At 35.2% G+C, this 26,076-nt stretch overlaps 4 protein-coding genes across 6 annotated transcripts; 2 read left to right on the top strand and 2 right to left on the bottom strand.

Moving 5' to 3' along the window:
- The first annotated feature begins 7,770 nt into the window (after positions 1 to 7,770).
- Positions 7,771 to 11,285, top strand: NPGR1 (no pollen germination related 1). The gene is made up of 5 exons (XM_059605639.2): positions 7,771 to 8,191; positions 8,297 to 8,555; positions 8,998 to 10,229; positions 10,338 to 10,485; positions 10,709 to 11,285. The coding sequence occupies exons 1-5, from the start codon at positions 8,000 to 8,002 to the stop codon at positions 11,017 to 11,019; spliced, it is 2,142 nt and encodes a 713-aa protein (XP_059461622.1). The 5' UTR covers positions 7,771 to 7,999; the 3' UTR covers positions 11,020 to 11,285.
- A 924-nt stretch (positions 11,286 to 12,209) lies between these two features.
- On the bottom strand, positions 12,210 to 15,543 carry LOC132189706 (uncharacterized). 2 transcript variants are annotated; one of them, XM_059604479.2, is made up of 4 exons: positions 15,342 to 15,543; positions 13,466 to 13,571; positions 13,164 to 13,222; positions 12,210 to 12,754 (listed from the first exon to the last, which is right to left on the bottom strand). In XM_059604479.2, the coding sequence occupies exons 1-3, from the start codon at positions 15,449 to 15,451 to the stop codon at positions 13,208 to 13,210; spliced, it is 231 nt and encodes a 76-aa protein (XP_059460462.1). In that variant the 5' UTR covers positions 15,452 to 15,543; the 3' UTR covers positions 12,210 to 12,754; positions 13,164 to 13,207. The 2 variants fall into 2 exon arrangements, with proteins under 2 accessions (XP_059460462.1, XP_059460463.1); XM_059604480.1 differs by lacking the exon at positions 12,210 to 12,754 and adding an exon at positions 12,878 to 12,968.
- Positions 15,544 to 15,654: 111 nt separating this feature from the next.
- ZCW7 lies at positions 15,655 to 19,561 on the top strand. 2 transcript variants are annotated; one of them, XM_059604477.2, is made up of 6 exons: positions 15,655 to 16,296; positions 16,385 to 16,526; positions 17,190 to 17,346; positions 18,939 to 19,136; positions 19,215 to 19,283; positions 19,380 to 19,561. In XM_059604477.2, the coding sequence occupies exons 1-6, from the start codon at positions 15,768 to 15,770 to the stop codon at positions 19,383 to 19,385; spliced, it is 1,101 nt and encodes a 366-aa protein (XP_059460460.1). In that variant the 5' UTR covers positions 15,655 to 15,767; the 3' UTR covers positions 19,386 to 19,561. The 2 variants fall into 2 exon arrangements, with proteins under 2 accessions (XP_059460460.1, XP_059460461.1); XM_059604478.2 differs by lacking the exon at positions 19,215 to 19,283.
- A 3,757-nt stretch (positions 19,562 to 23,318) lies between these two features.
- Positions 23,319 to 24,586, bottom strand: LOC132190300 (uncharacterized). Its single transcript, XM_059605247.2, has one exon. It carries the CDS (start codon positions 24,364 to 24,366, stop codon positions 23,602 to 23,604), a length of 765 nt encoding a protein of 254 aa, XP_059461230.1. The 5' UTR covers positions 24,367 to 24,586; the 3' UTR covers positions 23,319 to 23,601.
- Positions 24,587 to 26,076: the final 1,490 nt, after the last annotated feature.

Genomic DNA, 26,076 nt, shown 5'->3' with positions numbered 1-26,076 from the left:
TTTAATATATTTTAATATTTTATTAATATAAATATTTAATATATATTTGTGAGGAGTACTAAGCTTACAAACAAATTTTAAATAAAAACTTTTACAAACTGATGTGGCACAACATGATTAGGTTTTTCAAAATTTGAATTTATCTTATATCTAATCATGTTGTGCCACATTAGTTTATAAAAGTTTTTCTGTAAAATTTGTTTGTAAGCCTAACATTTCTCCATATTTATATTATTATATATAAATGAAGGTGGTTAGCAGTTATATCCGCCTTACCCTACCCGTAAAACTGCTAATCGCAACCGTCATAGGCAATTAGTGGTTTTTAATAATCGCCTACCAAAGCGGTTAGCAGGTAAATTAGTTTGAGTAGAAGTGTGTATAGAAAAATGAGTAGTTCAAAGTAAAAATTTGTACTTTTAAAAAATAAGTAGTTAAAATAAAAATTCTTAGATAAACCCCATGCCCAGTGGCGGAGCCCCTTGAGGCTTTGGGGGTGCCCATCCCCAAAGCCTTTTTTTTTTTAAAAAAAAAAAAAAAAAGTTGTTGTTTTCTTACCTAAATTTCACACGGCACTCAAAAAATAGAATTTTTTTTTTTTCTCTCTAACTTACTCAAATTACCACTCGACACCCTCAAAAAATTTTAGTGACGCCCCAATATCAATTGAGTGCCTATGTCCACCCCATGATGGCCATAGCAAGTAGCAACAATGAAGAAAGGCTAGGAATTGAAATGATTGCTGGCTTCTCTTTAATTCACAAGCCTTTTGTGTGCATGGAGGAAGTTGGAGGCTTAAAAGTCAACTTTAAATTTAAGTAGTACTGGTATTTGATAAACATTAAATCAAATTATTAATTAATATGTGGTTGAAGAATCAACATCTCAAAAAAAGAATAAAGAATGGAGAATAGATATACAAGGATGACAAAAAGAGTGGGCGAGTGGGGGGACTTTCACAAAGCTGTAAAGAGAGGGAGGAGTCAGGAAAAATACAAAGGCCTAATTATGTCAGACTTAAATGGAGAAAATGAGGCGTAAACGACAACAAAAGATTCACAACCCGTTAAAGCTCCTAGTACTGCTTCTAGTGAATTGATAACGTATTGGGAGAGAGAAAATGGCACTCTATCACGTGAACAAAAGAAACAAATTAATTAATACAAATAATTAACATGTCTACATTGTCTATGTCGTTCTCAGACAGCTCACCAATTTTTTTTTCTTTCTTTTTTGGTAAGTGAGATTGCATTAATAATAAAAGAAATATGATAGGGGTGAGGCGTAATGATAAAAGAAATTAGAAGGTTTAGGAATAGGTCCGGCTTGTTTATGATTTTTTTGAGGTCATAGATAAAATCATTGTTTACTGTTTGGTTCATTTAAATCATTCGCTGTATTTGGTCATTTTGGACTTCTTCATGTATCCTTGTTGCATTAACTGTTTAGACTTTGTTGTTGGGGTGTCCATCCTTTTATTGTTGTTCGATCATATGTAACCCTTTTTTTCCCTTATTTGATTAGGAAAAAAAAAAAAACAGTTTTTTTGTTATTCTTTAATAATAATGTGGCTTCTAAAATTACTATTGAGTTTGTGATAGATTATTATTAAATTTTGATAAAATTATAATTTTAAAAGTTACCTCATTATTAGACTAAATTAGAGTGACTTCTATAATTACTCAGGTAAGGCACTTGACGTATTTTATCACAAGAACTGTTAAGTGTTCTACTGGAGTTCTCATGATCATACGTGGATATTGTTTTATAAAAAAAGAAAAAAAATTAACAAAAGTTGACCTCACTGATGCCTTATATATTTTTTAAAAAATAATATTCATGCTGACATGCATGATCACGAAAACACGAAAAAAAACACATAATATTTATCTTTTATGATCAAAACAGACATAATTTTTAAAATTATTATTGAATTAATATTTAATAGTCATTCTTTCCAAAGTTAAAAATAAAAGTAAAACAATAATCATACTTATAATATTACTCATGACACATAACCCCAAAAAAGGATTGTAAAATCCACAGTTTTCAAGGCAGTCAAAGTTAATAAGTCGCATGAAAAAAAAAATGCTTACTACAACTATAAGACAAACTAGAAATATGGTGGGGGGGGGGGGGGGGAGGGGGGGGGGGAGGGCAATTGGTGATAAATTAACTATAATTTCATATATTTAATTAAAAAGGGTTATATTTCTTGATCATAATTCGATAATTTGATATTTAATTTGTATATGTTAAATCACTAGTTGTCTAAAAATTTTAAGTTTATAGGAAGAGATAAATTTAATTATTTGATCAATATTTTAACATTCTTCTTCACGTATGGGCTCAAACTCCCTTTTATTATGTGAGGCCCAACACGTTGAATATTTAATTTAAATGGAAGTGAATTGACAAAGTCAATGTTCGATCCCAAGACCTTTAGTTCTGATGCCATGTTAAATTACCAGTTATCCTAAAAAGATAAGGTAATAAGAATAAGTAAATTTAATTACTTAAGAATTACTTTAACATTCTCCCTCACGTGTGGGCTCAAACTCTATTTTAATAGGTGAGGCCCAATAAAATATTTAATTAAAATATGATGAAATTGAAGGAGTCAAGATTCGATCGCAGGACCTCTGACTTTGATATCATATTAAATTATCAATTATCCAAAAAACTTAAACTTATAAAAAAAAAAAAATTAATCACTTCTTCAATACTTTAATCGAGTTCAATAATTACTAAAAATTGTCGGTTCTTAACCAAAGTTATATATATATATATATATATATATATATAACCATCACCAACTCTAAACAGAAGAAGACTTCTGTGGGATCAATCATCCATACGATAACCACTCTACAATAATAGACAGCTCTCCAAGCTTTTCAGCTCCACTTTCTCCTGTCATGTCTGACATCTTTTCCACGTACAATATGGATCATAATTCATACATGAATTAATTAAACAAAAAATATTGCTTTATTATCAATAAATTAAATCATAATTACAACGATAAAAACCCATCTCTGTTTATTACTTACAACTTACTCCAATAAATGGGTCTATTACTTCAACTTTTCTTGCTCTAAAGCTTATATTATGGTGGATGGATGGATGAGTCACAACTAATAAATCCGCCAATCTCGCATTTATGTTTGGATTTTTGCGTTTATTGTCAGTTCTTTGTTGAGCACCGTGCGTGCATGATGCTCTAGGAAGCTAAAAGTTGGTGAAAAAGTCCACGAATTAAGTCAAAAAAAGATTATCACTAATCATGTTACCATGATCCACTGTTTAATCTTTCTTTCTTTCTTTTTGCGTAAATTAATCCGTGAAACTTAACGTGATTAAACAATACGATGTGCTGGACTAGCACGTGTGGCCACGTTATTAATAAGTTCTTTCCTTCTTCTTGTTTAGTGGGATTATCATTCGAGCAAGTGGTGCTCCAATTGTTTAGAAAAAAGTTTGAAAAAAAAAAAAAAAAAATCTGAATTATGTTTGTTAAATATATTGTTAAATCTATTGAAGAGCGGAAGAATGAGAGAGGGAAGAGAGAAAGCGGAAGGAAACAAAGGTCCCCTACAGGTAGTTACATTGTACTCATTGACTTTGTTTTTTTGTCTACAATACAATCGTCCCTATTTATAGGATAAGGTCTAAATATAATTATTGTAATCAAATCCCCTTTATTTGATTACAATCATCCCATAAATATAAAATATTTGATATTAGAATAATTATGGAATATACGAAAAATATCATATATTTTCCGTATATTCTAACATCCCCTCAAACTCAATGTGAAATATTATGGAACTTTGAGTTTGAAATCATAAACTATATATTTTCTGTATACTCTAACAATGTTATTTGTCACATTTATTTTTTATTTAAAAAAAAAAATCACTTAAAATACGTAGACAAAGTTTTCCTTTAAACTGGGTCCGAGGAAGTTCCTTCAACCCAGTCTATAAAAGTGACATGTGTTCATTTTTTTTAATAATATGTGAGATGCACATGAGTTTTTAATAAAATTTATTTTAACTTTGTCTCTACTATTAAAAAAACATGTGCATCTTACATGTTCAAGGGACACATATCACTTTTATAAACTAGGTTGAAAGAACTTTCTCCAACCCAGTTTAGAGGAATTTTCTTCAACTTAATCTATAAAAATGACATGTGTCAATTTTTTTAATAACATGTGGTATGCACATGAGTTTTTAATAATATTTATTCAAACTTTATCCATACTATTAAAAAAACATGTGTATTTCACATGTTCTATGGACACAAGTTACTTTTATAGACTATAAAATTTCTCCAACCTAATTTGGAAGAAAACTTTGTCCTTCAACATTACTCTTTTATTAATTTGTGAGGGAGATTATTAGGTTTGATAATCATTTTTGTTTTTATTAAAGTCTTGATTCCATATGGATATCAAGCATCATAGTAGATGGAGACATGTGGCCCACAATTTTAGTTGATTAGATCTTCCAACCTATATATAGAAAGGCTAAACTACACCCCAATTATTAGCGTTTTGAAGTTGGGAAATTTAACTAGTTTAAAAATGGATAATTATGATGATGTAATTAGGAAAAAAGACAAGGTCAAACTACTTTGTTCAATTAATATCTATATGGGTTATTAAAAATAAAATAGAGTAATGTTATAAACCAAATTTGTATCTCACAAATTTTATTTTATTTTTTAAAATTTTATTTTAAATGAATCAATTTAGTCTCATTCATTGATAAACGAGCATAAAGCTCAAATAATATAGAACATAAGCTTTGAAGCAACCATAGCCGAAGCTACGAAGTTACAAGCGTCAAATATGACGTATTACATTATAGACTCAAACAAAATCCGTTAAGCTATGACTAATTTTCAAATTAAACAGCGGATCTACGCCAAACAGACTCAAACCAATGCATAAGTAGCTCTTATTTCTCGGCACTGAGGGTAAAGAACTCCAAGCCAAAGCTCATCCTCCTCAACCCGAAAATTAGGATAATGTTCAGTATCTCACAATTATTTTATAATGATGACTCGATAGTTTCAACATCAATTACTGTCAAAAAAAAAAAAATCAATAAAAAAAGGTGTTAATTAAGACCGTCATATAAACATAATAGAATCTCTCTACAAATTGTGAGATAAAATATGTGATTTATAACATTACTTAAAAAAAGATAGTGAAAATCATGGGGATCAAGGACGTTTTAAAACTTAATTTGGAAAACACAACGACCAACAAGTGAAGTTTCTTTTTTGGGGTCTAAAATAGCTAACAATCCCATGCCCAAATAGGCTATGTATCGATATTTTTGTGGCTACAAAGGAATAGATGAACTTGCACAACACCATATTGAGTAATTATATAAATCACTCTCCAAGACTAGGATCAATGCTGTTTTCCCCATTTCCCAGGCAGACTTAATCTGCCCCTTATGCAAAGTAGAAGAGGACTCTCTTCATCACCTCTTCTTCAGATGCTTTTTTGCTAGAATTTCTTGGAGATCTTCCCATTGGCCTCTTGATTCTCTGAAATGGTCCACTCTTACTTTGCCAAATTGGATTATCGGTATTCTTTCTCCTAACAAATATTTTGGTATCCCCTTAGTTGACACTCATCTCTTCCAAATATTTGCAACTGTTCTGTGTGATTCTCTTTGGTTTGCCAGGAATCAAGCTATTCACAATGGAGTTTTCCCCAAAGCTTCTAAATTTGCTGACAAAATCATGAGGCTCTCCTTAGAACACTATGCAGCCTGGAACACCACCTCTCAACCAATGAAAGAAAGTTGGAATCCCCCTCAACAAGGCAGTTACAAGGTCAACTTCGACATTGCTACTGCAGACCTTTTCTCTGTTCAAGCAGCTGTATGCAGAGATGCTAATGGCCAAATCATCAAGACCTTGTATCAATACAGCCCCTCCTATGAGCACGCCTATGGAGAAGCTCAAGCAGCCCTGCTGGCTGCAAATCTGGCCACCTCTTTGAAGATAGAATCCTTTGTTTTAGAAGGAATTTCTGATATTGTAATTTCCTCTTTGCAGCAACCTTCCTCTGTTTTGGATTGGCAAATAGATAGCTTAATTTCGGATGTTATTTCTCTTATTCCTTCCTCCTCTCACTGGGAGGCAAGGAAAGTTACCAGAAGTGCAAACTTCTGCGCCCATTACGTGGCATATTGGGCCGCAGCTAGAGTTTTCTCGGGCTGCATTCCCATTTTTTTTTCTCCCTTTTCTCCCCCCATTTCCATCCCCATCTGTAGTGGAAAAGATCCACCTCCCACCCTCCCCTCCTTGTGAGGGATGTGTTTTTTGTTGTGTTTGTAGTCCTCTTGGTTTTTCTATGAAGCAGTTTGTTACCAAAAAAAAAAAAAAAAAATTATATAAATCACTCTTGTGTCAAGTAGTTTGGGGTATCAAATACAAAGTTTTAAAACTTGAGAGACATTTGTTAATAGTTTTTAGACTCTACCTTTTGTTTTAAAAAATTGTTATAACATTAAAATGAAAATAATTATAAGTATTTTGTGTTATGAATCACTTGTTTTTTTTTTAAAAAAAGAAGAGAAAATGACAAAATATATTATCAAATAAAACTATTGTAATTTATGTGTAAGAGCGTCTTCAGCAGAAGTAAGTAAAATAGCTATCGAAAAAGTATAAATTTTTACTTTAACTACTTATTTTTTTTATATTCATTTCAACATATTCTCTATTGTACTATTTACTTTATTTAAATATTATTTTGTGTGAAAAATAATGTGAAAGAAAGATGAGGAGAGATAAAATAAAAGAAAAAAAGTGAGAGAAAACAATTAATAAATAAAGTTTAGAATAGACTAATCATCTTATTTACTGTTTACACCATATGAAGGGGAAAAAAGAAAAAGAAGTGAAGTTGCCTATTGGAAATGAAAAAACTCCAATAACATTCAAATTTGACTATTATTAAGAATTTAATTATTCTTTTAAGAGGACTTTCCAAAATAATTACCAAAAAATAAAGAAAACAAATGCAAAAAGGTGCACACATCTATAAAACAAGGAGTCTTAAAGAAGGGTAGTACCCTCTTTCCAGGTAATTACAGAGGGCATGTCCCCAATGGAAGTGTGGGGCCGGGTAACCAGTTATTAACTTATAACCACTTTCAAAGCAAAGGGTGCCCAAATCATTTTCCTCTTTAACAGATTGCACAGTTAACAAAAATTCAAACGAAAACAGCGCAAAGAGCCAGGGAAAGAGAATCTATGAGCATCAGTGACTCTGCAACCACCCTTGCCCCTACACATTTTGTGTGTGAATAAAGTCAGCACACATTAACAAATCCCATTTCAAATTCAGATCCCTGAGTCCAGCTGATAGATTTTTGTTGCTTTCCCACCATTTTGATTTCGTTTGGAACCAGAAAAAGATCCAACCCTGCAAAACCCAATATCGAGAAACGAAGAAGACTTGGGCAGCAGAGAGGTAGCTTTCATGGATTCGAGGGACTGCTACAAATCGCGTCTTTGGCTTCTGGTTTTATTTGGGTAAAGTCCAAAGTCTTTGCTAGCTTCTCTTCGTTTCTCTCGCCCTCCCGCCTTCTTTTTTCCAACCTCATTGTCTTCTTCTGGTTCGTCTCTGCCAAAAGTTCCCTCGTCGTCTCCGAATTCATTTTTTTTTTTCTTCTTCTTTCTTTTCAAAAGTTTAATGGGTTTGCTATAAACTGTCTTTTGGGTTTCTTCCTGTACCACTCCTTTTCAAATGGTATGATAAAAGCAACATTTATGGCTTTTTCGGGTTCTAGTAGCTGGTTTGAGTAAACATGTTGATTATTGTTGTGGAAAACTTACAATGACCCAAGCTGCAACTATCTATTCGTTGAAGGGCTTGATATTGTGTCTTTTACACTGAGAAGTGATTTTGTTACTCCATTTTTACAAAGCAAGACCTGCATTTTCCCGTCTCTTTCTGGGCAAGATGTTGTGTGCTTGCTCGGGAGAGCAATTTAAGTTCGACGAGCCACCGCAGTCGCCGGAGTCGCTGGCGACAAGGGATTTCTCGGTAAATGGTCTTTCGTCGAGGACCGGTGACTGGGAGTCGAAATTGGAGGATACCCAGGTGGACGAAGCTGAATCCACTTTGAAAGAAGCTCTCTCCTTAAATTATGAGGTGGGTTTGTTTCTCTCTCTCTTTGATACCAATCAAACTAGCTTGCTGATTTTGTCGCTCTTTTAGCTGACCAGTATTAATTATTGATTGAATGGGTTTGATCAGGAAGCTAGGGCTCTGTTGGGGAGGCTTGAGTTCCAAAGAGGGAATTTTGATGCAGCCCTTCAGGTATTTCAGGGTATTGACATAAAAGCTTTATCCCCAAGGATGACAGGGGCTATTGTTGAGAGAACTAGGCTGCGAAAACCTCGTGCTAAAGGTGATAACATACCTCCCGGTGTGATGTCGATGCATTCGGTGAGCTTACTTCTTGAAGCGATCTTGCTTAAAGCAAAATCACTGGAGGAACTTGGGCGATATATAGGTATGAACCCTTTTTGTTTCTTGTCACAGCTTAAATTATCTGTTATATGATGATTAGGAGGGAGTTTTCTACTTAAGCAGAATTTTTGGAATGCATTGGTACCTCTTTGCAGTGTGATGTTTCAGTAACATAACTGGGATGATCATGTGGTTGGTGTATCAGATGGTTTGGATTTGAATATTAATTCAGATTTTAGCAATAACCCATGGCATGTCAATGTTCTAGTAATGCTTTGTATAGCAGACTTCTGTACTAAAACTCGGATTAGTAATTGTAAAAAAAAAATCAAGTTGTGATTTAAAAGGCTGATTTTTACTATTTCGTCATTCATGAATCTACTAAATAGAGTTAATCAACAGGACTGCATTGACTTGAGTGCATGGTTTTACTTGTATTTTTTATTACAAATTTATAGGGGATCTGATACTTTTTCATTCATCAGAGGCTGCAAAGGAGTGCAAAATAATTCTGGATACTGTTGAATCAGCAATACCCCATGGAATGTCTGAGGGCATTGGTGAAGACTGCAAGTTGGTAGAGATGTTTCACAAAGCATTGGAGTTGCTCCCAAAAATGTGGACCAAGGGAGGCGTTCTTGATGAAGCTATCACTGCATATCGCCGGGCTCTAGTCAAGCCATGGAACTTGGACCCCCAGAGGTTGGCTGCTGTACAGAAAGACTTAGCTGCCACGTTACTTTATGGTGGGGTTGAAGCAAGCGTTCCCCCACAGTCACAAGCATGGGGTCCGACAATCCCTAAGAATAGCACAGAAGAAGCAATCCTTTTGTTGTTAGTACTCATGAGAAAAGTGGCATTACGGGAAATAAAATGGGATGCCGAAATTATGGACCATCTGGCCTATGCACTCTCAATTACTGGCCAGTTCGAATTATTAGCTGAGCATGTGGAGCAGGTCCTGCCAAGTATCTATAACCGAACTAAGAGGTGGTACTTTCTTGCTCTTTGTTACAGTGCCGCAGGACAAAATGAAACAGCTTTGAACCTTTTAAGAAAGGTTTCGGGTTGTTCTGAAGCAAAGCACAAACCCCATGTTCCTTCTTTTTTGCTGGGAGCAAAATTGTGTTCCCAAGATCCAAACCATGCTCACCAAGGGATTTACTTTTCTCGTAAAGTTATTGATTTGGATGATCATCTGAATGAGCATTTCATGGGCCAAGCCCATAGATTCCTTGGTGTTTGCTATGGGAATGCTGCTAGAGTTTGTGTCTTAGATTCTGAGCGAAATCTCTTTCAGAAAGAGTCTTTGAACACTCTAAACCATGCTGCTCTTATTGGGAAGGAGGATCCAGAAGTGATGTTTAGCCTTGGGCTAGAGAATGCATTGCAGAGGAATCTGGATGTAGCTTTTGACAATGCAATGATGTATTCTGGGACAGTGGCTGGCAGCTCAGGAAGAGGTTGGAAACTTTTAGCTCTTGTACTTTCTGCTGAGCAGCGATTCAATGATGCTGAAACCATAGTCGATTTTGCTTTGGATGAGGCTGGGATGATTGATCAGTTAGGACTTCTTAGATTGAAAGCTGTGCTTCAGATTGCTCAGGAACAGCCCAAGCAAGCAATAGAAACCTATAGAATCTTGTTAGCTCTGATTCAAGCACAAAGGGAGCTTCAAGCGAAGAACTTTGATCAAGCGAACTACTTGGTTTCCGATGTGCGTGTTCTTCAATCTTATAATAAATATAACCCTTCGCCTCATTAAAAAAAAAAAAAAAAAAAAAAAAGTTATTTTCTTCCTGAAAATTTCCTGCCTTTTTTGCAGGCATTAGGAGAAAGAAAATTGGAAATGACAGCCTGGCAGGATTTGGCTTCCATATACACTGAACTTGGTTCATGGCTTGATGCAGAACTTTGTGTGGGCAAAGCCAAGTCAATTGAATTTTATTCCTGCAGGAGTTGGCATACAACAGGTTGAAATGAAGTCTCTTTATGCAGTCTTTTGTGCATTAACTGAAATGTTTAATATGTGTGCTTCTATTCATCCAAATGCACACACACATTTGCACTTCATTTCACGATATTATGAATATTCACATGTAATGGTTGTAAGACAGTGGAATCCTAATTCTATAGTGAATTCTTGCAAGTACATATTTCAAAATTTACAATTTTCTCCTCTCCAAAAATTTGCAGGCATGCTGTTTGTAGCTCAATCACTCTACAAGGAAGCATTAGTTTCCTTCGCAGTGTCGTTGTCAATAGAACCGGATTATGTTCCAAGTATTGTTTCTACTGCAGAAGTACTGATGAAACTTGGTAGCCAATCTCTCCCAATTGCAAGAAGTTTTTTAATGAATGCTTTACGATTAGACCCCACAAACCACGAAGCATGGTTGAACCTTGGATTGCTTTCAAAAATGGAAGGCTCCTTACAACAAGCAGCAGACTATTTTCAAGCTGCATATGAGCTTAAGCTGTCAGCTCCTGTTCAATGCTTTTGGTGACATTGGTTTTCCAATACTTTAAGCAGACAACTCTATGACAGAAAAATGGGTGCAAGATCTGAATGGTTATTGCTTATTCCACTCAGCATTGTTTCGTAATCAGTTTCCTTGATTAAGAATGTATAGAAACCCTAGCTACTTGTTCAAATCAAAATGTACATTAGATCAGGGTTTCCTAATGAATCATGGGATATATTCGTCTCTGTAGCACTGTATTGTAGCAATTTACTCACGTGGTAAATTAAGTAGTGAAATATTGTGCTGAATTCTTGCTCATCTCTCACACCATTTGCCACTTATTTTGAACTACGAAAGATAAAGTTGTAACTTACTTAATGAGCTAAGTTGGGAAGACAGTTAGTTGCAATGCAGCATGATTTGTTGCAGCTTTAATTTCCCCATAGGGGTTGCAGCCATTAGGTGAAATGAGTGGAGTTAATAATGGGGCTTGGCATGCCGAATGCTGCAATCAGGACTCAAGAGTGAGGTCTTTTTATGCTATTAGGGTAGCCCATACCCACTCAGGTCATCATCACAAGTTTCCTATGAGAAAAGCCTTGTCCTGATTAAAATGTACAATGATTACTTAACGGAAGAATTTATATCTACAAGTAGGATTTAATCATTAAGGTGCCGTGGGAAGGCTGTTTTAAATGAAAATGATTCTCCTGAGTCATAAAAGAGTGACAAAATTGTACTTGTACTATTTAAGTTTATCAATTTAATATCTTCATTCATCTGCCATTTAAAAACTTAACAGAATTTTTGTCATGTGTATACAAAGTCATCTAAGATTAATAAAATGTTGCTACATGTACAAAATGCCATCCCAACTTGATACTCAATAATTTTTTTTTTTTTAAAAATAAAAATAAACTTAAAAAAGACAAAAGCGACAAAGAGGAAAAGATGACTCTTTTACCACCTAGGGTCATTTGACCACCTAGGGGCCGGTGGCCACCCCCAAGAGCTTCTTCAAGGGCGGCTCAACCACAAGTGGTAAAAAGCCCTCTCCCCTCTTCGCTACGCCTTTTTAAAAAGTTTTTTGTTGCACTTTCTTTTTTCTTTTGCATATTTTTTTTAGGTGTCAAGTTGAGGTGATGCTTTGTGCATGCGTCACCATTTCATTGGTTTTAGATGGTATTTTATACATGTGACATAAATTTCCATTAGCTTTTAGACAATAAACAGACAGAAGGCTCAAATTGATAAACTCAAAAAGCTTAGAAATCCCGAGTACCTTTTCAATAAAGACTCAAAAAAAAAAAAAAAAAAACATGTATCATAATATTTACATATTCGGCTGTCCTTGCGATCATATTGGTCTAATGAGAGATGCTAAAAGCCGTAGGGAGATTTGATGGAGCCTCGTGCTGGAATTGGGAACAAAACTGAAGGCACGAGACATTACTCTATATTTATAAATGACTAAAAGTCATGGCCAATACCTATACCCTTCTACATCAGCAATTTTGAACCTACATAAAGCCGGAGTTAATATATACAAGCTAAAGGGGCTAAAAACTTGCCGCACAAAGATAACAAGAGGAGATAGAATCGCCAAAGGCATGGGTGGAATATTACAGAAGAAACAAACATGCATTTTAGCTTATTATAGTGCTTTTTTACATCATAATCAAAACATAAGAATAAACTTTGTTGATGTTGCATTTGCTCTAGAGTCATATCAATTGCGGGAACTCCAAGAAGATACATTTAAATCTTATTATAAACACTGCACGGCGAAAAAAGGAATGTAGTTAAGTGAAAGGCACTAATCTCCTGAACTACAAAGTAAACTTTCCACTCTTCTCATGGTGCATACAAGTAAGTAATTGACAATGTTGCTTTGCATGCATGCATAAAGCTCGATTAAATTTCATTAAACTGCTTGCAGCAGCACAACAGAATTAAAGTCTGATTTGCTAATAGCATCATCCCGCATCGTCCTGGGACATGGCACAAAAGGTCTTATGCGAATACATAAGAATAGCCACAATAACATGTCACAAAATGCAACTTAAAACTACAGGCATGATGCATACTAAAGAAAACAAAACTTCATTGACCTTCACAAAGGTCCATCTCATCCTGCATAACTTAGAATGAAAGGCTAACTAGAATTTACTAGGTAGAATACTCACCAACTTACACGGACAATTGGGTTGAAAAAACAAAAAGCTTCATCTCAAGTCATCTGCCACTGCATCCACAACACCAAACCAACAGAAGGTCAAAGTTGTGTCTTGTTTGCGATTTCAAATAAAAGGATCCACATTAAGATTAATTAGAGAAGGATGTTTTGTAAAGAGGCATGAAATCCTTGATCAAACGAACTGAAGTGCCCATAGCAGTATAAGAGATGATAAAAAAGCAGCTGGTATTAGATCAGGAACGTATGTTACAACAAACAAGCAGTAAAAATCAGCATCTCAATAACTAAAACCTTTAGAGCTGGTTCGCCTTTGTTAGAGTTTGCAGCTTGCTTTGCAAGCCCCTGTTGCTGTGCACGTGCAGCTCTTCCTGCAGGAGATTTTTCAAATTGCTCTTGCCTGCAAATATGACCACCACATAGAAGTTGATTCATGTAAAAAAGAAAAAGAAAAAACGAAGAAGAAGAAAACATTATATAAGAATCTGAATTTGTTTCACATGCTGCATCCTGAGGAAGATTGCTATAAGCCAAAAGCGACCCATTTTAGTGCTAGCCTCATGTGCTAATAAGCCTAAATGGCACCAGATATAATATGCCTCACCTTGTAGACATGCACACACTCAGCACAAAGTGGATGCATGTCCTTTGCGTGTGGTAACAAATCCACAATTCTATCACTCACCAATTCTAAAATTTGTAATCACAATAATATCAATGTGCATAATGGGATAATCTTGGTTCTAACTACTCAGAACCCTGCTGGCCCCAAGTTTTCTGCTATTCTAAACAATTGCTTATACCTATACTTAAGAATGTGTAAATGCTTTTATGAAAGGTGAATAGAGAATTGGATTAGATGAATCGGAATATTTTGATCATGTAAGTTCTCCTAACATGGTCTGTTGTAAAATGTTGTGCACCAAATTACATAATCCAATTGTTCAAGAATGAAATAAGATGGACAATTTTCAATTATGAGGTTTCAATTAGAAGATATAGGACTTATCTACCAGTGGCCGTGGTAACTCACAGATCCCAAAAGAAACCTCAGTTTTCCAATAGTCAAAATCAAGAAATGAAGCATTAGCAGATTATAGACCAGGTTTTGCCATGATTCTGTTAGTCGAATACCATATCATATTTGTAAAACTTTGAAATTCAAAATTAATAATTATTTTTAGATTCAATTTCCTAAAACAAACACCGATTGATATATGAACACCATCTAGAATTTAGGTCATATAATGAAGATATGATTATCCTACCAGACAAATAAATGAATGAGAGTGTAAATATCATATTTGAGTAAAAGATACCATCCTGGCCATCTATTGCAAATATTTTATGGGTTCAAGAAAAAACAGACATTAATAAAAGAACTAAAATTATGCCTCGTGCAATCGAATTATGCTTAATGACAACAATTTATCATGAATATCCAGATATCACCATGACTAGTGGGCAGGACAAAAAACACCAACTTATTTGAAATACTTGGGGTCCTTTTAGAAATCGAATTTAATGTACTTAGGAAGGTACATATTAATTTTATAGTAACTACAACAAAGTCTCTTACTATTTACAATATATGTCATATAGGAAAGTCAAGTGTGATAATCTTCAATAACTATGAATTTACATTACTAGTTATTGAATTTGGTTGGGGCTATCTTACCGGGGGATTAATTAAAAAAAAAATTAACCCTTCTGTTCCTGGAAAGTACAAGGGTTGTTTGTCCCTCCAATTTTCCACAACCCATTAGAAACAATTGCAATATTCTAATGCTCATGATGAAGATGAATGATTCCATGGGGACTTGGACTCCCAAGGAAAAAACTCTGAAAGAATCCCAAATTCTAAAACTTAAAACCCATGAGCCATATGCTCTCGATTCGCCACAACTGAGGGCATAGTCGGGTGTTCAATTTCAATCCGATCTCAACAACCACTGAGGAAAAGAAAAAGAAAACGAAAAAAAAAAAAAAAGAACTTTCACTGTTTTCCTCAAGTTGGATAATTTTTCAATGTCGCATGATTCTCTAGCACCAGATTAATGTATAATTATATTGGATAAATCCCAATCCGAAGAATTTAATAGGCAACGCAACCACAGCAAATCCAAAAGAGGTTAGAGAGAGAGAGAGAGAGAGAGAGAGAAGAAATTGCCTTTTCTGGGCGGCTTCAGCGGCTTTAGCACGAGCTTCTTCAGAGGCCAGCCTTTCTTCTTCCCTTCTCCGTTGCTTGTTGCCGCCGTCGAAGCAAGAGAAGCACCCCATCTCTCTCTGGTCTCTCTACTGCCTAATCTCCGTACAAGGTGTTTTGCGCGTTGACTTTTCCTTTTCTTTCTCCCACATTTTATAGATTTCGTTTGGGAATATGCCACGTCAAATATGACACGTTAAGCATTTGGTAGTCTTTCTACAGCCGCGTTGAGCTAGAAGAACGACGTCGCATCTACCAACCTCTTTGCAGAAATTATACACGGCGCCGTTTTCGGTTTACCTCCTTCCCTTCCCTCGTTCCAAACTCTCACAGCTCACTGCACTGAGCGAGAACAAAAGCAAAAGCTGCAAAACCCTAATTTTCGGAGAAATGAGCAACCAACCCTTAGATTCACTTCCCCCTACAGAAAGCCTAGAATTAGAGAATGGGCTCACGCTCGTGCCGCGCGTGAAGCTCAGTTTCACGGTCTACCCAACGAGCCCCTCCGTGACCAAACCGGTCGACGAGTGGAAGGTGAAACTTACTCTCATAGATTTCTTCCAGACCTCGCTCTCCGTCCCCGTCACCGTCCCCGAAGAGGACCTGGAGATCCAACCGCTCGGAGACCTCAAGAAGCGCAAGCGCGAGGACCCCGTGGCCCAAGGTTCCCTCTTCATTCGCGACCTAGGGTTTCTCAACCAGTCCACAAGAAAGAACAACGATGAGGAAGAACAAGAGGACGCGAAGGTCTTGGAGGAAAAGTTCTTGGATTGGAGAAAACACACCGTGGAGAAAATGGACGGGATGGAGTTGAACCTCGAAGGTTTTAAGTACAAGCTCAACGTCGTCGTTCCCGCGTCCGACGATTTCGAGGCTATGAGGAAAGATTGGGAGGAGTTTTACGCTTTTGGAAATCGGGGTTCGTGGATTTTGAAACGAGTTTGAGAGTGATTTTATTTTGATTTGCAGGTAATTGTTAGAGTTAAATTGATATATTTGTTGGGCAGGGCATTCGAGGAGTGGGAAGCAAGAGCCTGATACGATTGTAGTGAGGGGGGTCCCGTCGCGGTGGTTTGCGGAGCCGCTGGTTTCGTCTAAGCCTTCCATGTTGGTTACACATTCCATTTTTTCTGGACTTGGGAATATAAGGTATGTGATTATTTCTGCCTGTTATTTTGCTTCTGCTTATTTGTACTTGCTCATAGACCTTTTATAGATTGTTGATTTTGTGTTTTGTTGAACTTTATTATGCTGACTTCTTGGTTGTTATTGTCCTTTTGAATACCTTTACAACGGACTTGAAGTGGTGTAGATTACTTTGTGATACTTGTATTATAATTGAGAGCTTGGAAACCATAGATTTGGAGATACTTTCCAAGTTTCTATGTTTTTTTTCTTTCTCTTTTTCTTGTTCTCTCCGTAATTCGGCGGGAAAGATTGCTTGGTGAAAAAGGATAATGGATATCAGGCATCATTGAAAACTAATGAGTTTTGTGTCCTTGTATGCTCCTGTGAACTTGGTTGAATTCGTTTGACCCTTTCTAGTATGTTTTTCGCTTTCAAAATAAGTTAAAGAAAGGGAGATGATTGAAGTGCTTCTACGTTACGTTTCAGAAGCTGTGAATATGATTTTGTTGTCTTTGAATACCTATGTTCTATGTTTTTATGTGGCTTCGATGTCACTTCATGATCTGTATGACATGTTTCCATTGCCCATTATGAATAAATCATATTTATTTGTGCCAGCAATGTAATGGAATTAGCTGATTATGCATCATCCTTCTTGTTTCTCCCTTTACTCGCACTCTGTAGGAATCTTAATGTTGCTGAGGACAATGATCTAGGTAAGGAAGCAGAGGAAATTGGGAACATAGTTTCTGGTCTTAATTGTAAGATTGTAGTTCAGTTCGAGAAATACAAGGACTTCTATAATGCTCTAAGGGTGTTATGCGGCCGCTCATTGCAAAAGGTAGGAAGTTTATTTCTTTGTACATGTTCTTTAGTTTTGCAGGAGTTATCTACCATGCTATTTGTTCTTATCATTATGAGTCAGTGAGCGTAAATACCTGGAAGCATCTTGCATCTGAATGTTAAATCTAATGGGTTAGTTCTTAAGCATGAATGGCAGTTATTAGTAAGTGCATTGGATGTCCTTGGAACACCAACTTGGGTGTCTCCTTCCTGAGCTTCTCATCAAAAGGAATAACATGCAATTGTATAATCCTAAATGATTTCAATACTCGATTTTAACTATGTCTATCTTAGTGACCCATGTGCTACATAAGTTTTGCTAACCCACATGAACAAAAGATAAGATGCTTATGATTCTATAGCTTCCTAAGAATCAAAGCGATTTGAGTCAGATAACTAAGTTTATGACTGAAGCATGAATTTTCAAATTGTTCAAAGTTAATCGCAAAGTTACAAGAATATCTACTAGATCATAGTTAATAAGTTAGCTAGGGCTGAAAATTACATGTAGAATAGATTCAAACTGGAGTCGTTGTCCTAGGGGTTTAAGGTTGTTGTCCTAGGGGTTTAAGGTTTTAGTCCGCCGCGGGGGGTGGGGGTGGTGTCTATTTAAGCATGTTTTGTAGTGCAATGGAGATAGACTTTAATATGGTTGGGTGGGTTTGGTAAATACTTTTGTTGTGAGTTTTTTGTTTGAGTAGTAATAAGAAGTGACTGATGGGAGATAAAGGTGAAATAAGATTTGATTTTTTTTTTTTTTTTTTTTTGGAGAAAAGTGAAAAAAGTTGTTTAGTAATAGTTTTGAAAATATGTTGACTTTTTGTTAGAGAAGTGAAAGTAAGGAGGGAGAGAGGAGGGGGATTTGCCAAACACTACATAGTTCTAAGGCTTTTTCTAGTCTTCCGTCTTCTATCTTTCTAGGCTTTTTCTCTGGCTTCCTACTCTCTAGCTTCTTCCTCTCTCTTTGGCTTGTTTCTCTCCCCTCTCTCGGCTTCTCCCTCTCTCCTTAGTCTCTTTTTCTAAGCCTTATTCTCAAGTGCTTTTGTCCTGCATCACACTGATTTTACTAGATTTAGTTAGAAAACTGGGAAATCACGTATTGTTGTTTTCAAATAGTTCATGTAAAGAAATCAGCTTCTATTGTGAACTAAGTTAGGCTCCAAAAGATAACCAAGTTAAACTCATGGAATCAACTGAAAGTTGCAGTGATGAGAAGAAACTCATCCTAGCTATTAAATTGGATATAATTTAGAGTAAATATCGGAATCAGGTATAGTAACTCAAAAGAAGACGAGTTCTTATCTCAAACTGCATCCTAATACATATTTAGGAGAAATGATAAGAAGTTGAGAAAGTATCAGCTCCTAAACTGAACCACGGTTAGAAATAATTACACATTAGCTTTTCAGACATCAAGTAATGAAGAAGAGAATTGCCATGTCTTGAGATTCGAGGAAAGTCCGAGTCTCAGGTGGTGGCAGAAGATCCTTAGCTGGGGCAAGAGATACCTAGATTAGATTGTTTGATTTAATTGTTAATTGGTGAACTTGTTTTCTCGTTGGTAGCTGAACATGGCTTTTTGTTGAGCAGCAAGGATCTCGATTGAAGGCCAATTATGTGGTTACTTGGGAGAAGGATAGCTTTTTCCAGAATTCAAGAACTCACACACAGGAGAGGACTAATAGGATGCAAGAAATGGCAGCGAGAAATTACAGAAGTGAAGCTCCTAGACATCAACAACGAATTTCTCGCCTCAGTCCAGATGATGCACGCCGTAAGAGGTTTAAGGTTAGCGACCAAGTACTTCAATTGACAATGAACTTGTTTTTTTTTTTTTTTTTTCTGAGCTACAATGAACTTGTTTAGGTGTTAACAAATGCTTCTTGTTTTCTGCAAACCGTCTCTTCCAGCATGAATATATATTCGGTTCACTATGTTCGTTTTCCTCTTTTTCCCATTTCTTTTTTGCACGTTTTTGAGTTTTTGTGAGTCTTCTTCAATGATGCCAAAAATGTTTTCTGCACTGTGCAGGATTAGGGAATGGGATGCGCATTTTGAGATTGTTTCATAGATAACTTTTGAGTTTGAGAGGCCAAATCCTTTTGCATGTTCGAGGATCAAGTTCATTCCAGTATGTTGTACAACAATTTACAATCCGATGTTCAGTTACTGTTACAAAATTTCAGTAAAGAAACATTGCTAATTCTGCTGCATTTGTATTCTTCGGGCTTGCTTGGGATTGCGTTTGAGACATAGAGCTTTCAAGTCAAAAGTTTCATTTTTAAGCTTTTGCTAAAAGTGCGTTTTGACAATTTTTAAACTTTTTAGACGCTTTTAATTTTTTTACCACACGAGTATTTTTTTTCTTTAAACGAACTTTTTGAGTGTTAAAAGTACTTTTAAACCCCTCAAATGCAATCCCAAACATGCTAAAATTTCTGGCGCACTAGTAAGATAGTTAACAACGATTGATGAAACCAAAATGATATCTACAAATATTTTCAAAAAAAAATTCGTTTTTTTATTATTACGTTGTGCTCGTTAACTTGATTTGTTTACGGCACATGTTCTATTTATAGGGTAATGAATGAATATTTATAATCTCAATATTTGATTACAATTTAATTTACAATCAACTTTTAAATAGAGAATATTATAATATCAACCAAATATGGAATATACAAAAAAATATTATATTTTCTAACATTTTCAATGTGCATATTTGGCAAACCACTAAAAGACTTTTGAGTGTGTGGAAATGATATTGAAAAGCTTTAGCAAGCGTAAGATCCCCTTACCACCCCTATGCAGGTCGAAGTCAACCTGAATAACTTCTCCATCGGCGACAGCTTTCAGTCTAGCTCTACTACAAGGGCCGCTTACCCCTTTCTGGCGCGCATTCTCTCCATCTGTAGCGCTGATGTGGCACTAGCAAAACAAAAGTTTTTTTTTTTTTTTTTTGGCAAAACAAAAGTTATAACTGTTATATGCATTGAAATGAACAACAAAAGTTTATATGATTCCTAGTGACTAAAGTTATATATATACATTAATTACTGCTGGAGAAGATTACGGAGATATATATGGATTTTTATTTTTTATTTTTTATTCAATGATGGAGAAGGGGGAAAGGGAATTACAAGAATTGGTCAAATAAATGATTTAACCCATCAAACAAACCGATACCACCTAAAAAGGTCGTTATAGAAGGCAAAGTTTCGAAAACAGAACAAAATCCTAATAAGTTTGCTGCACGAACTTGAACGACCATAAATAATAGGGTTATTTTTTTAAAAAATTAAATATATGTCACGTGTCGACGTCTGATTGGTTCACGTGTCAGTCCTAACGGTCAATTAACGGTCAACTAATGGATGGACTAACTTGGTCACTTATCAAAATTACAGGGACCTTCTGTGATAAAAATGAAACCACAGGGAAAAAAAAAATAAAGTTGGGAAACCCTAAGGGGGTATGGAGTATTTAACCCTAAATAATAATAATAATAGATGTGGATCTTTTGGATGTTTTGAAAGGAAAAGATGTGGATGTTTTGAATAGAATATATATGGATGTTTTGAAAGGAAAAGATGTGGAGAGTTCAAAGGGCCAAAGGGGAAGGATTGGGTGGAGATTTCAGAAGGGAGAGAATTAAAGTTGATGTGAAATGAATAAAAGAGTCGAAGATCAGATATTTGTTTTTCATAGGCTTTTATGGGTTGGGTATTTGTATGGGCCAAGAGTAATAACGTCCAAGTAAGCAGTTGTTAGAGTCTGTTGGGCTGAACTTGACCCGGCTATTCTCCCACAATTACATCAACTGTTTTTTTATTTGTTGGAAAATAAAGGGACAGGTGGACTTCAGCTGCAACGGTTACCTCACTTACCTAAAACTATTAGGTTTTATGGTTCAGTGTGGAAAGCAGTTAATTGGGTTGAAAAGCTGACAAAGATATAATATTCTCTTGTGAACATGATAGCATCCCTTGGAAATTAACGATACCAATTCATTGACCTTTGGATTGTGACCTAAGCAATGAAACCATCATCTAGAAGTACTTACGTTTTTAGCAAAGCCAAAATCCTTTGATGTTATCTTTTAGTGTAATCTACTCATTTCATATTGATTAATGTGTCTTCTAAACTATTTATTTTAGTAATTGATATGAAAAATCACTTAAAATACGTCACGTTAATCTGTATAAAATCAGTGTAAAAAGTAGTATTACTCTATATTTTATAGCCAAAGAACTCTTTCCGCATAAGATTATATCTGCAAGAGTGGAGAGACTTATCACTTTCAAACAAATATAACGTGACAATTCATAAGAATCTTATAAAATCATTTGTCTCTCAAGACCTTATCGGCCAAGGATAAGGTGGTGGTGAGTTTGGTCATGTGAGTGAGCAAACAACAACAAGAAGGGCATCAACGGGAAGAGATGCAAGTGGAGAACAACCTGTTCGTAGTGAGCGCCACGATCAACAAGCTGCCAAAGCTCGTGGGTAGGTTCAAGAAGAGTCCTTTGCGACCCACCTTCGAGTAATGATATAAATAGGATTAGTCTTTCTAGAATCCTCTCAAGTGTGATGTGGCATTTAAAATCACAATAGATTAAAATTCAATAGTAATTATTTCAAATTTAATGATAATTTTAAAAGTCACGTCACATTTGGGATGACTCTAATCCTCCTTATATTATTACTTTCCACCTTCTCCCGTCTTACAAGAGCTCACCAATGCCGCATTTTTTTATGTTTATCTTCTTGCATAAGTGGCAAATGGATCCAACGACTAATGAATGAAAAGACTAATATTATAAACTCATGAGAACGATGTAGATTATTTTTAGATTTAACCCTAAAATTTATGATGAAATTCTTTGATGTTATCCTATTTTACTTTGACATCTTATCCTAATCACGCCAAAACATTATGACATGGCATGTTGGCTTACATGGACAATATCACGTCACCCATAATAGAAATTCCCGAGGCCTTACGAATGTTAATATGGTGCCAGGGAATTGATTAACATGCTACCAACGTGCACATTTGGCTCAATTTTTGTTTTTTTTTTTTTTTCTTCTATTTTAGTTATAATTTTTTTTTAGACATGTCAGAAGATGATGAAATTCGAACTAGTGACTTCCACTTCATAAGACGTGTCTACAGTCGATTGAGTTACCCCTTTGAGATGGTTATCATATCTTTAAAGCTCTTATATTTCATTCTCTTTTATTCATTTCATCCAAATTTAGTAGGCCAATGTGAATGATCTCCTACAATGTGGGTGCAAGGGAATTAATGCAGCGGAAAATGCCTGCAGATTGCGTGGCTTTTACAATTCTTTTAAGTCTTCTTCTTTTAGAAGCAATATTCTTTGAAGTCTTCCCTTCAACAGCTACATTTTTAAATGATTCATATACAACATTATACCTTCTTGGACAATCCATCGGGAATGTATATACTATATATAATACCCTTTAATTTTTTTTTTTTTAAAACAAACCCCAAATTAAATAAATTAACAAACATATATACCTGCATGAGTTTTGTCTTGTCTTTCTAATGAAATTATTGGCTGTTGAATAAAAAATTCTGTAACATTATCCCATAGTTTTTTTTTGCTTTTTCTACAAATGAAGAAACAAAGTATAAAGTAGGGGGTCTAAGCTAAAGGGACTTAATTAGATCACTTAACATAAAGAGGAAAAAAAGGAAATAATAATGCTTAATTTGGTAAGTAAAACTCCACTCATTAACCCCACGATGGACAAAAAGTTTTCTTTCATGCATCATTATATTGTCTTTTGCTTTCCCAAAGTGGAAATATTATCAAGATAATATAACCATAAAATACTTATGAAAAAAATACAAAAAAAAACAGTTTATCTTTTATATCCCATCAAAAATAAAAAGACATTAATAGAAAAAGAACCGTTATGTTCAAATCAGATTCTCTGGAAGAGATGATAAGATTCCATAATCACAGGCTCACGATTAATTTTTCATTAATCAAACGAACTCGTACACAACATGGATTGTAGTCTGTCCTAGTAATTAATAAGATAATATACATTTCTTGAACATGTCAAATTAAACAACATGCGAAAAACAAAAAAACAAAAAAATAATTTACATCTATGATCAACAGATCGATTCAACACCAACCCACATGATCCTAATACGCTAAATTTTCTAATCCCCTCGGAAAAAAAAGAGAGAAAGATCATCGTTCATAAATGATCTTCACCAGCTTTTCTGATGGCCGCGGGGTCGCGTTGACTTTCCTTCCACGTCACCCGACTTGCTCCTGGTATATTCCTTCGTATGCGCGCTGATCATCACCATTTTATTCTCGCTCAATCCTCGTACATATTCCTTCTTCTTTGTCGATTTTCTTGTATTTTCGCTCTCCTTCAAATTGGGAACTACGTACCACCCGAGGGAGGTGCAGAGTATTGCAAAAGATCGCCCGAAAACAAGCAGGAGCAGCAAAATGAAGATTACGGCCACCGGCAGATAATACGACGGCCGCCTCCATTTTCCCATCTCCATATTCCACCACAGGCCGCTCATCTTAGCCTTCTCGTTTGCTTCTTCCATTATTGGCCGCGGCTGCTGCGGCTGCGGCTGCGGCTGCGGCTGCGGCAGCTGCTGCTGCTTGACTTCTTTCAAATCGGCTGATGGGTCCTTCTTTGTTCTGGCTTCTTTTTTATCCTTGGATTTTACAACAATTGGTTTCCAATCGTTGGAGCTGGAGTGCACAAATCGCACGAAGGAGATGTCTTGGGAGTCGGCTTGCAAGTAAATCTTCTGCCTCTTCTCCTCAAGATCAGCTAAAAGTGCAGAAAACTTGTCAAGCCCGCGAGTGGAATATGGGTTCTTGCTGCTTTTGCTGCCATGGCTCTTTTTTCTTGATTTTCTTGGTGATGAATATGGGCTGTCGATCCATATCTCTTCTTCTTCTTCCTGATGGAAGCTTCCGGCGCCGCAGATCAAACTACTCAGCATCTGAAACAGGGTTTTGGGAGGTTCTGAGGAATTTTGGAGTTCATTCAAGGACAGAAAAGAGGGAGAGAGTCTCAAGGACTTATATATTCCAAAGGGTTTGCTTGGAAGACCAGATCCAAGCAAGCTTTAGTCAAATTAAAGGTTTGAAATGGCAAAATCCTATAGAAGCTTCCCACATGGATCTTGGCATCAAATGTTTGACTTCTTGGGGAGGAAGAAATACCACATTAATTGTTATATATATATATATATATATGACTTGGAGAAGGGTTATTGAATTGGTCCATGTCCATCATCAAGAATATAATACATATCAATAATTACTCCTCTCATAGAAGTCTTAAAACCAAACTTCCTTCTAGAAGCAGTTACCACTCAATCAATTGTTAGTTAAAGGTTAGTTGGCTAGCTAGGTGAAATAATTTTAAATGTGCAAAAAATATCCACTTAATGTAGATCTACCTGTTTCTTTGACATCGATCATGGAACAAGATTATTTCCAGTTCAATTAGAAGGGTATTTTTGTTTTTTTACTTTTTAAAATGATAAAAATACCCTTCTATTATAACTAATTAGATATTTTTTGGTTGAAATGAAATAAAAATAATCCTAATTCATCAATCATATCATTTGAAATTTTCATTTAATTAATATTTTAATACTATTTTTACTGCGCTTATGCAATTAAGTAATGATTGCATTAGAAATACCACAAAGTTTATCTTTGGTTCGGTTTAAATCAAGATTTTACATTAATTAATGTTTGTTAATTAATTCCCAACTACTCTCTAGCAGAAGCGTGAAAAGGACAAGGATAGTAACACCCTCTAGATGGGGGGGGCCTCATGTTAATGATGTAGGATTATCTGTGATTGAAGTAGAAGAAAAAAATATCCATCCCCGTTGTCAAAGGTTATCTGCAGTGAAAGGCCCCCTCTTGTGGCACACATTAATGAATGTGAAATTTCATATCTAGATGGAAGAAAAATTGGAAGATGACAATGACGTTGAACTGTTGAAGTAATAATTCTCTCGGCTTTTTTCCTTGATTATTTTTCCATATTGGAAGCACCGATGACTTACCACCATCAAGTCCACAGGACCATAGCTCTGCCCTCATTTCAACCTAACTCCTATCCTTTCAAATTAATGACAATCAAAATGAAATCTTTTGGATAAATCTAGGTACCTCTCAAACTATTATTTAATTAATAATATTATTTTCAAACTTTTAATTATCATAATGTTCTCTCAACCTATTAAAATGTTGTCAATATCCCCAATTAATGTAAAATAAACACAAAGGATGCTAAAACTTCTTTAAAAAAAAAAAAATAAAATAAAAAAAATCCTTTTTATAAGAAAAAAATTAAAAATTTCGATTTTTTTTAATAAAAATTGAAAATTTTCTTCCTTTTTTTTTTTTTCAAAAAAATTAAAAAAATATTTCTTTTAATAAAATTTTCCGTTTTAAAAAGAAATTAAAAATTTTCATTTAAATTTTTAATTTAAAAAAATCATTTTTTTTTAAATTAAAATTTTCGTTTTTTTTTTAAATAATTATTTTATTTTATTTTTTTGAGGTATTTTTGTCTTATTGAGAAATCTATAAGGACATTTTTATCTTTTTGCAGGTCTTGGAGGGACATTGACAATGTTTTGATAGTTTAGAAAAATATTGTCACAATTGAAAGTTTGAGAGGACATTAT

The sequence above is a fragment of the Corylus avellana genome, chromosome 9 (genome assembly GCF_965113065.1).
Source record: "Corylus avellana chromosome 9, dhCorAvel1.hap1.2, whole genome shotgun sequence".
NCBI classification, from domain to species: domain Eukaryota; kingdom Viridiplantae; phylum Streptophyta; class Magnoliopsida; order Fagales; family Betulaceae; genus Corylus; species Corylus avellana.
This window is presented reverse-complemented; position numbering and strand designations above follow the sequence as displayed.